General features: G+C 40.1%; 1 protein-coding gene across 2 annotated transcripts in view; it reads left to right on the top strand.

The window, feature by feature from the left end:
• Window positions 1-12563, top strand: part of fam184b (family with sequence similarity 184 member B) — a 52243-nt gene extending 39680 nt beyond the window's left edge. Inside the window, exons 10-19 of one of the 2 annotated variants that reach the window (XM_073864333.1) lie at window positions 2711-2828; window positions 2907-3089; window positions 3456-3672; window positions 4494-4624; window positions 4747-4907; window positions 7584-7748; window positions 8260-8368; window positions 8443-8547; window positions 8837-9093; window positions 12010-12563. In XM_073864333.1, coding sequence (XP_073720434.1) covers window positions 2711-2828; window positions 2907-3089; window positions 3456-3672; window positions 4494-4624; window positions 4747-4907; window positions 7584-7748; window positions 8260-8368; window positions 8443-8547; window positions 8837-9093; window positions 12010-12100 — 1537 coding nt within the window. In that variant the 3' untranslated portion in view covers window positions 12101-12563. The remainder of the gene's footprint in view (window positions 1-2710; window positions 2829-2906; window positions 3090-3455; window positions 3673-4493; window positions 4625-4746; window positions 4908-7583; window positions 7749-8259; window positions 8369-8442; window positions 8548-8836; window positions 9094-12009) is intronic. The other variant, XM_073864332.1, reaches the window with a different exon arrangement.
• Window positions 12564-12640: the final 77 nt, after the last annotated feature.

Genomic DNA, 12640 nt, shown 5'->3' with positions numbered 1-12640 from the left:
AAACATGGTAAAGAGCGTCATGTATCCGGCTGACGTCAGAGGTATTCAGGCCAATCACAACATACACATTAGATGGACAACCAGGAACACAGCACAATGAGTTTTGTACAGAATCAGTGGGTTTCAGAAAGAAAAGGAAATCTGGGGCTACAAAAATGTACGGTATGTGAAAAATAATGCGAACACAGTGTATTATACCAAATACACAAAATAATGTTGTTTTTAGCAATGAAATAGGTGCTCTTTAACATCAGTAGTACATTTTTTGGTATTACTAAAATGGTATTATTGCAAATTCTCTATGTTACACTTTTGTTCTTATAAAATTATTTAGTCTTTTCAAAGGAATAGTTCACCCTTAAATAAAAATTAGCCCATATTTTAGCTACCATCATGCCATCCTTGGTGTATATGACTTCTTCTTTTAGCCAAACACAGTCAAAGTTATATAAAAAATATTCTGGATCGTTCCAGGTATATACCGTATTTTCCGCACTAGAAGTCGCTCCGTAAGTCGCATCAGTCAAAAATGAGGAAAAACATGTATAAATTGCACCGGATTATACGTTGCGTTTATTTAGAAAATAATTTCACAAAATCCAGAACAGACATTTAATCTGGAAAGGCAAGTTGTTCAACTAAACAATAGCACAGAACAGCAGCCTAAATAGTTGTCCGTACATGTTAAAGGAACATGAACAGTTTTTTACACATACACAATAACATACAAAACATACCTGAGAGGCTGAATAGGCTAAATTAACACGACAAGCCAAATCAACTTCACCAAGCTCCCGAAGTCATTCAGCATCACTGAATCCATTGAATTACATAAATACAAGAGCAGCATAGAGCGGACTCTCACGGCTGTAGACGATAATGGTTTCTCTTGGTTCATATGAATTAATTTTGACATACAAGTTGCACCTGACTAAGGGCATTTTCACATCTGTAATTCGGTTCATTTGGTCCGGACCAAAAGCAAAAAATTATACATTGTAACTTTTTTAGCAGATTTGGTTCCATTTCACACCACACTGATTGCTCTGATCCGCACCAATTGGAACGAACCAAAATTCTGTCATGTGATAAGATCAACATCACTCATTGGCCACATGTATTTGAAAGTATTTCCTAAACGGCTTCACGATTGGTCAGAATCAACGTGCGGGAAATTCCAACGGAACCCCCGGAAGTAAACAAAAGAAGGATAATACAGCAGACACCATGGACAGACGTCTGCGCGCTGTAATTATGTCTCCGTGGTTGTTATACATTGTTTGTATACAGCACTCTAGACAAACTGTTCATTTTCAGAATGAATCGCGGATGCGGCTTGAAAACAACGGTTTAATGCACTACAAACGGCGAAGACAAAAAATTTCCGAGGCTCTGCAAGCTGGTCTCGGTCCGCTTGTTTGGTCCGCTTTTGGTGCGCACCAGAGTTGGATTGCCGCATTCTCACCTGCCCAAACGAACTGCACCAACTGAGCAATCGAATTCTGGTACGATTCAACCGAACTAAACAAGGCAGGTGTGAAAACCCCCTAAAAGTTCCAGGACCAGCCAAACTATGAAAAAAATTTGACTTATAGCCCGGAAAATACGGTAATGGCTTTTATACCACAGGGCTGTTGAAGGCTTTATTCTGATGAGAAATGGTCCACAGGTATGCATTTTTTTTCGATAACTGCACACCTGGCCTGTCAAATGTCTTAAAATAACCACAAGAGCAATGTATTAGCAATGTCTGTGGTATAAACAAAATAATTGACTCCGGGTCTTTGAATTATTTGGAAATTAATGCACACCCACGTCTTGCCGCATTACCACTTTGGGTGTGCATTATTTTCGAATAATTCTCAATTATTCCCTACATAGTGTCCCATTGTTAAGCTCCAAAAAGTGTATCCATCCATCAAAAAATAATCCATATGGTTATTAAATGTCTTCTGAGGTGAAGCGACGGGTTTCTGTAAGGTTGCGCAACTCTCTCCTGAACAGGCATACTGTCATGGTTTATACAATTTGAAATATAAATGTATCCTAACAAAAACTCAATGCTGCAATATTAGATTACAATCTTTTCATAAAGACAATATACTGTATTTTATCTGTCTATCCATCTATCCATCTATCCATCTATCCATCCATCCATATATATATATATATATATATATATATATATATATATATATATATATATATATATATATATATATATATATATATATATTTATTTATTTATTTATTTATTTATTTATTTATTTATTTATTTATTTATTTATTTATACAACGGGGCTGTTGAATGCTTTATTCTGATTGGCTGAGAAATTTTCCATGGGTGTTAATTATTTTTCTGTAAACCGTACACCTAACTTGTCAAATGTCTTAAAAATAAACACCAGAATAATGTTTTGGTAACCATGATATAAGCTGAATAATTGACTCTGGTCCTTTGAATTATTTTTTTTAAAAAATGCACACCCGCTTTGCGTTGTGCCGCATTACCACCCTGGGTGTGCATTGTTTTCAAATAATTCAACGGCCAGTCATCAATTATTCTTAAATATCTTACATATCTATGTCCATATATTTATCTATATATTTTCTGTGTTTTCTTTTTTATGTAAAGCTGCTTTAAAAGAATGCAACATTGTAAAAAAGCGTTTTAGTAATGGATTTGAATTTTGGATTTGTTTATGTGTAGGCTACAGTTTGAGAAGCAATTCTCCGATCAGGTCAAGGAGCTGAAGAGAGAAAGAGAGGAAGAGATCAGAAAGATGAACCAACAGTGGCAACACAAAGTAGAGGAGCTGCAGACGGCGGTAACAGACGTTGGATTGGTTTCGATCAATTAATCGTATGCATGCCTGTCTGCATCATTGTTTGATTTCTGTGTGTAGTTGGAGGAGAGGAGAGCACACGCTGAGAAGATAGAGGGAGAGCGAGACAGGCAGTATAGTAATGGTGAGATAGAGCGAATGAAGCAGGAGATACAAAAGACAAGAGATATGAACACTACCCTCAGAGCTCAGCTTCATTCCACTATCCAGGAGAAAGAGAGAATGATGAGGCATCAGTTACAGGTGAGGGTACAACTTCTCCAGTGTTCATATGCATTGTTTAAAATGATTTATTTATAAAGACTCCAGGTCTTGAACTTTGGAAATCAAATTAAAATGTTACTTGAAAAGCTAATTGAATCTTTATTTATTATTATCTCAATTATTATTCCTGAGCGAAAGATGCCTGTAATCTCACTGTATTTCTTCAAGAGTTATAAAAGAGATCTCCACAATATTTGTGAACTTTGCCAATATAATTTAGGGTACGCAATTCACATAAATTGTATAGCTCTATACTCTTACTTCTATGTACAGCAGTCCTAGTACACGCACACAACACTCTTTTGTGTTTGGGACTTTAATCGTCCCTGTCCGTGAGTGCTGTAGGTGGTCAAAGAGGAAGATGAGGACGATGAAGATGGAAAGGTTGCAGGTGATAGAGATGAAGAGAGGGACAAGAGGGTTTGGCGCGAGCGAGAGGAAGAACTGTTGCGTGTGGAGAGAATAAACCACCAGCGGGCTCTTCAGGCCCTGGAAACACAAGCCAATGAGGAGCTTCAGTCAGAGAGGCAACGCTTGCTCACACAGCACAAACTACAGCTGGGTAACCATCAGATCCTCTATACATCATCATTTTTATCATTAAGGGGATTTCTAAGTGGGCTGTTGACATAGGGTTTCCACCAGATGTGGCCATCAAGCCAAATATTGAATTCATTTTACTTTATTTATTATGACTCAACTTGTATACTTAAATGTTCTGATTTCTTTGTATGAATTCAATGTTTGGCTTGGTGGCTACGTCTGGTGGGAGTTTTGTGTCGGTAGCCCACCTGGAGATCCCCTTGATGATAGAAATGCTGACATGTCAAATACTTATTTTTCCCTCTGTACATACAGATATGAAATATTTAAGTACTATATTTCACTGAAAAGTACTGAAAAAATGGTAGCTGTTTTAATTGAAATAATTTAATTTAATTTTAAATCTCATTTAGAAAACTACTTTTTTGTCTTACTGACTACGCTAACAAGCCAAATTGCGGTTCAATATATTACATAAGTAATCTTTCAAACAGCATTTTTATTAACCAAATAAATGTATGACATTTTTACATGCCACCATATACTGTAGACCTTTGCCAAGATCATTTTTATTTGTCTGTGTAGGGAACCATATAAACAATTGGACACTCTGGCCTTAGAATTGGTATTAAATAGTATTGAATGGTACATTGGCAAAGTCATTGTATTATTTGCAGACTGCTTGTTGGTCCTTGTGGGAACAAATGTCTCATGAGTCGCCACAATGACCTAAAGCAATGGAAGTTCATTTCTAACTTAAGTGTGATAGGTTGAAGGTCAGTCTATAGGAACTATATTCAAGTGACAAACCGGATGGTTCCTTTAATTGTGTGTGTACAGACAAGCAGAAGGCGGAGCTGACCCAGCAGCACACTGAGTGGGTGAGACAGGTCACCCAGAGACACATGCAGCAGATTGAGGACCTTCAAAATGAAATACACACGCACACACAAATGATGGCCTTGCAGCAGGTACACACACACACAAACAGACCTACAGAGATGACTGTGGGTACATACACATACCCATACACTGCCTTAGGGTGTGAATCACAGCACGACTCTTCCTCTCTCCTTCTGTCTTTCCTTCTCAGGATCTAAAGCAACAAAACCGTTTACAGTCTTTAGAGAGACAGCTGGATGAGAAGAGCAGTGAAGTACAGGAGCTAAAGAGAGAGAACGAAGAGCTTAAAGAACGATTGAATGCAGTGAGCGCACAAAAAGAGGAACAAGACCACAGACAGAAACATAGGAGGTCAGTAAGACGATCACACAAATACAGTAAGCTCAGTAACAAGATGATCATAGACAAACTCACACAAAGTAGCTCAGTGATAAGATGACAACAGACAGCATTACATTACATTAAGGAGCACAGTAACAAGATGACCACTGACACAATCAAAACCAGGAGATCTATAACGATATAACTAGAAAGGCACTCATACACAGCATGTCAGTAATTGGATGATAATTGACGCAATTACAAACAGGAGATTTGTAACAAGATGACCACTCGCACAATAATAAACAAGGGATCAGTAACAAGATAATGACAGGCATAATCACACACAGGAGTCCAATAACGAGACAATCACAGGCACAGTCCGCACACAGGAGTCCAATAACGAGACGATCACAGACACAGGACTACAATAACGAGACGATCAAAAACACACACACACACTGGAGTCCATTAACGAGGCAATCACAGACACAAACTTACACAGCAGTCCAATAACGAGACGATCACAGACACACACACACACACATACACACAGGAGTCCAATAACGAGACGATCACAGACACAAACTCACACAGGAGTCCAATAACGAGATGATCACAGACACAGGAGTCAAATAACGAGACAATCACAGACACAAACACACACACACACACACAAACTCACACAGCAGCCCAACAACGAGACGATCACAGACACAGGAGTCCAACAACGAGACGATCACAGACAAAAACACACACAGGAGTCCAATAACGAGACGATCACAGACACAGGAGTCAAATAACGAGACGATCACAGACACAAACACACACAGGAGTCCAATAACGAGATGATCACAGACACAAACACACACAGGAGTCCAATAACGAGACGATCACAGACACAGGACTACAATAACGAGACAATCAAAAACACACACACACTGGAGTCCATTATAGAGGCAATCACAGACACAAACTCACACAGGAGTCCAATAACGAGACAATCACAGACACAGGACTACAATAACGAGATGATCACAGACACAAACTCACACAGGAGTCCAATAACGAGACAATCACAGACACAGGACTACAATAACGAGATGATCACAGACACAAACACACACACACACACACACACACACACACACACACACACAGGAGTCAAATAACGAGACGATCACAGACACAAACACACACAGTAGTCCAATAACGAGATGATCACAGACACAAACACACACAGGAGTCCAATAACGAGATGATCTCAGACACAGGACTACAATAACGAGACGATCACAGACACAAACACACACACACACACACACACACACACACACACACAGGAGTCCAATAACGAGGCAATCACAGACACAATCACACACAGGAGTCCAATAACAGGACAATCACACACAAAGTAACGCACAGGAGTCCAGTAATGAGACAACAATCACATTCACAATCACACATAGGAGTCCAATAACGAGGCGATCACAGACACAATCACACACAGGAGTCCAATAACAGGACAATCACACACAAAGTAACACACAGGAGTCCAGTAATGAGACAACAATCACATTCACAATCACACATAGGAGTCCAGTAACGAGGCGATCACAGACACAATCACACACAGGAGTCCAATAACAAGGCGATCACAGACACAATCACACACAGGAGTCCAATAACGAGACCATCACAGACACAATCACAAACAGGAGTCCAATAACGAGACCATCACAGACACAATCACACACACAAGTCCAATAAAGAGACAATCACAGACACAATCACACACAGGAGTCCAATAACGAGACAATCACACACAAAGTCACAAACCGGAGTTCAATATGGAGACCATCACAGCCACAATCACACACAGGAGTCCAATAACGAGACCATCACAGACACAATCACACACAGGAGTCCAATAACGAGACCATCACAGACACAATCACACACAGGAGTCCAATAACAGGACAATCACACACAAACTCACACAGGAGTCCAATAACGAAACCATCACAGACACAGGAGTCCAATAACAGGACAATCACACACAAACTCACACAGGAGTTCAATAACGAGACGATCACACACAAAGTCACACACAGGAGTTCAATATGGAGACCATCACAGACACAATCACACACTGGAGTCCAATAACAGGACAATCACACAGAGGAGTCCAATAACAGGACAATCACACACAAACTCACACACAGGAGTCACACACAGGAGTCCAGTAATCAGACAACAATCACATTCACAATCACACACAGGAGTCCAATAACGAGACCATCACAGACACAATCACACACAGGAGTCCAATAACTAGACGATCACAGACACAGGAGTCCAATAACGAGACAATCACATACGAAGTCACAAACAGGAGTCCAGTAATGAGACAATCACAGTCATACATAGGAGTTCAATAACGAGACAATCACAGACACAAATTGCACACAGGAGTCCAATAACGAAACAATCACAGACACAAACACATGAGAGTCCAATAACGAGACGATCACAGACACACACATGAGCCAAATGACCACTGACAAAAGAATCACACATAGCAAGTCAGTCACAAGATAACGACAGCATGTGCGAGTATGTGTAAACAGTATCTCATAATTGGTCATTATAGTCAAATCTTGTTTCACTATTCTAATGTTTGTTGCATGTGCATCTGATGTGCAGTTTTGCAGATGACAGAGATGAAAGTAGTGAAACCGATGTGTTGGAGCACAGGAATGACATGGAGAATGTAAAGAAAGAGCACAGAATGGAGATCCAGACCATAATATCAGACTTCAGCTCCGCCCAAACACGACTACAGGCCCGCATTGTTGCCTTGGAAACAGAGTACATACCCCACCCACATCAATAATTCAAAAAACACACAGACAGAATTAACCAGGCAAGACCGTTTCAGGCTGTAATGATTGATTGTGACTATGCCTGCACGGCCACTGCTCACAAAGTGATTTTGCATGTTTATTGTAGCAGAGGCATTCTTTTTGCGATAATGATCGCCTTTTTGTACATTATCCAGCTTTTTATACAGCTACTGTCATTATCAGTTGATTTGAGCTTAAATTGTTATGTGAAAAGAGAGAAGCTGCAGATGCATAAGAGATAGAAAATTAGTGTAGGAGACATGGGACAGGAACAATGACCGGCTATTTTACAAAAAACATCTGACCATTGAATACAGAGATCAATACAAATCAGCTACTACAGAGGCATTTACTGTCATATAGATAAGGGATAATGTACAGGTGATCAGGATATCAGATAACAGACTGACCAATCAGGATGAAGTATTGCAGAAAATCTATGTAATTCATGCTTGCTTATGGTATTGTTTGTGTAGGTTGAGAGAAAGGGAAGATAGAGGGAAAAGGAGAGCTGAAGACCTCCACACCATCGCCAAACTACAGGACAAGCTTACAGAGAGGGACCAACTCATTAAAAGTCTGGTGGTGAGACACAGTCTTGTGTAAAACCGGTTGCTGCTGCTGTGCTCTCTCTTTATCTTACTGCTTTTACACTTCAGGAGGACCTCCACCAGCTTTCCCAGCATCCTCCTCTCTGCAGCGATGAAATATTGAAGCCTTATGACTCAAGGACTCAAGCAGGGACCCTCACACCTACTTTGAAGGTAGCACACATATGCACTCTAGAATCACACATCGCTAATACAATACGTATAGGTCATGATGTCCTACAGTCAGCACAAGTATGCTAATGTCTCTACAACATATCAGGTGAAACTATTGAATTATTGATTGTTTATGTTACTCTTTGCCCTTGGCGAAAAAAATTCTGCTGTTTCATCCCTAATGAAAGAATACTGTAACAGTAGCTGGGAGCTGAACTTCCAAGAAAAGCCCCATGTTTTTTTTTTAGCGAAGTTGAAAGAAAAGCATAATCTTGCCATGTGTTTGAAGAAAAAAGGGGTGGAGGAAACTAGCATGCCCAACCTCTGCTCGTACGATGGAGGGTCGCCCAAGACAAAGTGCTCACCTATTATGGATCGTAGATTTTCCAGTCTGGAACAAAGCAGTCGAGGGACTCCCCTAACAAGGACACATACACCCACCTCGCCTCATGCTGAACGCAGAACTTCTGTCAGACACAGCCGCCCACCCTCACAAGAAGTTCGACATCAGTCCCAGCTTAAAATGAACTATAACCAGCATATCAGGTATTTACAAGCATACTAGTACTCCAATTATATAGTTCTGAACAAAGGCATTTTAAAGGTACACTCCACTTTTTTGGAAAATATACTCATTTTGATATTGATGATATTACACAGTGCCCTAAAATAGACCCTTGCTTTTGAAAGTTACTAAGGGGACTATTTTCGGCTGCTGCGTAATATCATCGTGCCTGCTGCAGCCATGTTACGGCAGCAAAGTCCTTGATTATTACGCCAGAATGAGAGTATAGTTCCTAGCCATATCTGCCTAGAAAATCACAACTTTTAATTATCTGTCAGTTACACGATGTAACTACAGAAGAGTCAAGTTTTAAATAGGAAAAATATCTAAACTCTTTGGTTATTTTTGAGCGCAATGCTAAATGGTCTAATCAGACTCAATGGATTGTGCTAAGCTATGCTAAAAGTGGTTGCGCCAGACCCAGAGATCAGCTGAATGGATTCCAAAACGGTAAAAATGAAATGTTTAACTCTAGGGGAGCTGGAAACTTAGCATATTTTAAAAAAAAGTGGAGTGTCCTTTTAATAAGTAAATTTTGCTAAATACAAATCTTAATGTGTGAAAGTTCTACCGTGAAATCAGTGATTTTATACTTCCTATATATGAGGGGTGTTCAAGTCAAGTATGAGAGACAGGTCCTCTTTTGACTTCAACAACCCTCTTATTATTTAATGTCCACCCCTGTATGCATTTCATTTTCCATGAAATCCCTTATAACATGCATACATTTGCGAATAAGTGCAAAATACTGTATCACACAATGCAGTTCACTCAAGGGGTATATTATTTCCCATGTGACAAATTAGAAGTATTCACAACTGCAATTTTTAAAATCTTTATTTATTTAAAAAACAGGTTTATAAAAATGTGCCTTTTACCAGGATTGGACAAATCAAGATCAGTAGAGTTTGGTTTAGAGCTTGTTCAAGCAGATTTGTGACCCAGTCTGTGAAGTAGTTTATTAGTTATTTACTGTTTTCTACATAAAATTATCCTACATAATGTACAACCTTGATATCTTTAATACTGACTTGAGTAAGGCCATGTCTAAGATTGAAATGAAACTTTGATGCTCCTAAACTCAAACAGATTGAGACTTCAACTTGGATCTTGCAGTGACATTTCTAAAAAGACTAGGGTGTACCTAGCCATTAAGGCCCTGCCCCAAATGGCACACTTCATTTGGACTTTCGGTCTCGTGGCCTTACATTGCACATGCTCACTTCGGCCCTGTCCCAAATGGCACACTCCGGACTTATGGACTTCCTCAGATTCAACCCTTTGATGACATCATGTAGTGCAGACCTTAGGGACCCTTGACATGAGTTTCAAGAGGGCGCACCAAAGTCATATTTTGGGACAGACTCGAGCGCCACGCCGGAAATAGGAAGAGAAGTTGCCCATCAGTGTGAACTTCCTTCTGTCATCTGATTGGTCTGATTGCTTTTTCGCAAGGAAATTCTGGGTTGATAAAGTGCGCAAAGTCTGCTGCAGTGCGGGCTTCGCCAAAGACAGCATCAAGGGTGCAAAGGGGGTGCTGATGAGCACACTTTAGAGCTTAAAAATGACAGATGGGACACCCCTCAGACTCGTAGACTAAGCAATCACACGCAATTTTAGGCCACGAGGCTAAAAAGTCAAAATGAAGTGCGCCATTTGGCCTTACTATGGGTTCACACTAGCAAGTGTTTGAGGCGTCAAATTCGCATAGCGCATCTAGTTTGCCGCATGAACATTTTGAGTTTACTCGCTTCATTTGCACATGAAATTCTAGTCATCGAGACATTCACGCGGAAATTCGTGTCATGGGAGGGGCTTCTGCGATTTTGCTTGCTTCCTGTAATCACGTTACTACTACAGCATACTCCTGATTGGGTCACACAGCGCGTTTTTTCCGCCAAAGTTCAATTTTTTTAACTCTCACGTTTCCCACGGCAATTCGCACAAATGAGGCGGAATTGCATATACCACGCCATGCTGAACGCCTCATTCGTGCTGCGAGACCTCCAGCCGCGAGCAAACGCAGCTTCACATTGACTCTACATTTAAATCACTTGCGATTGACACCTCTAGTTCATTAGTCTATTAGTCCGTAGGGTGTCCCATCTGTCATTTTTACGTGCTGAAGTAAGCTCATCAGCACCACCTTTGCACCCTTGATGCGGTCTTTGGCGAAGCCCGCACTGCAGCAGGCTTCACGCACTTTACCAACCCAGAAGTCCTTGCGAAAGAGCAATCAGACGACGGATGGGAGGAGCTCACACTGATGTGCAACTTATCTTTCCAGTGGGAAACTTGAGTCTGTCCCAAAATACAACTCCGGTGCGACCTCGTGTCAAAGGTCCCTAAGGTCTGCACTACATGATGTCATCAAAGTGTGGACTCTGAGGAAGTCCACAAGTCCGGAGTGTGCCATCTGGGACATGCATTTACATTTTAATGCTTACAGTCACAGTCATGTTTAAGCTTTCAAGAGAAGTATAGTCATATTTCATCCTGAGACCCAGCCAATTATTTTTGTCCACTGAAGTGGACGTTAGGTTTTCTCTTGTGTTATGCTTGTCATTCTGTTAAATCCTGTTATTCCTGAAAGTGTACACTTGGCTCTTTAAAATTACGTCACATGTGAGGGGATGTGACCTTGCCAACCTACTTATTTTGTATTTTCAAAATAATTGCCAATTCAACCATCACTTTTATGACGTTAAAATAAAACTTATAAGTAAAAAGTACTGTTTTCCACTACAGTGGACACATCATAAAATTACAAAAAAAAATAAGTTATGTAAGCAATGTGTTCGTTATCACCCCAACCCAAAGAAATTCTACAACTTTTTTCCTTGATCTCAGGAGGTTATTCATATAACCAAAAACGTGTGCATATATTTGTGTTGTAGGACTCCAGCTGAGCATAGAGTTATTAAAACAGGACCTGATGGACAAGACCCTCAGAAACAGGAGTGGTTCACCAAATACTTCTCTTTCTGAGCCACCATCAAATCTTCCAGTTTGTGCCCCAAGACTTTGACAACAGGCTCACCAAAGGCTCCTTTTGTGCATACTCGACACCAAATAAGCTTTTCTACAAGATGCATCTCACGTTTATCTTGTTCCCGATGTCTTAAATGTCACAAAACAGCAGAAATTATGCATTCACCCTGAACAACTCCTCATACTTATGAAGGACAGCAGGGTAGGACTTTAATGGTAATGGAGCACATGGACACCTCAAAGAGGTGGCAGATGACGTTCCCTTGCAGTGGTTTATCTTCTCACACATTATACCTCCAGCACAAGGAAGATCATGCAAGGTGAACCGAACAATTCAACAATTCTGCACAAATTTCAATGTGGACATATATTAATATATATATATATTAAGTGAACTGCCAAGTTTGTAGTGGTGGAAATGTGGTGTGGAATGCTGAAGCTTTCATAATTAATAAAAAATAATGCAAAAAACTTGCTGGCTTTGCCATACTATGCCAAAACTGTATAACTATATTGATGTATATTAATAAAACTACA

Source organism: Misgurnus anguillicaudatus, chromosome 3, assembly GCF_027580225.2.
Source record: "Misgurnus anguillicaudatus chromosome 3, ASM2758022v2, whole genome shotgun sequence".
Classification (NCBI taxonomy): domain Eukaryota; kingdom Metazoa; phylum Chordata; class Actinopteri; order Cypriniformes; family Cobitidae; genus Misgurnus; species Misgurnus anguillicaudatus.
The sequence above is the reverse complement of the archived record's forward strand: the minus strand, read 5'-3'. Positions and strand labels throughout refer to the sequence as shown.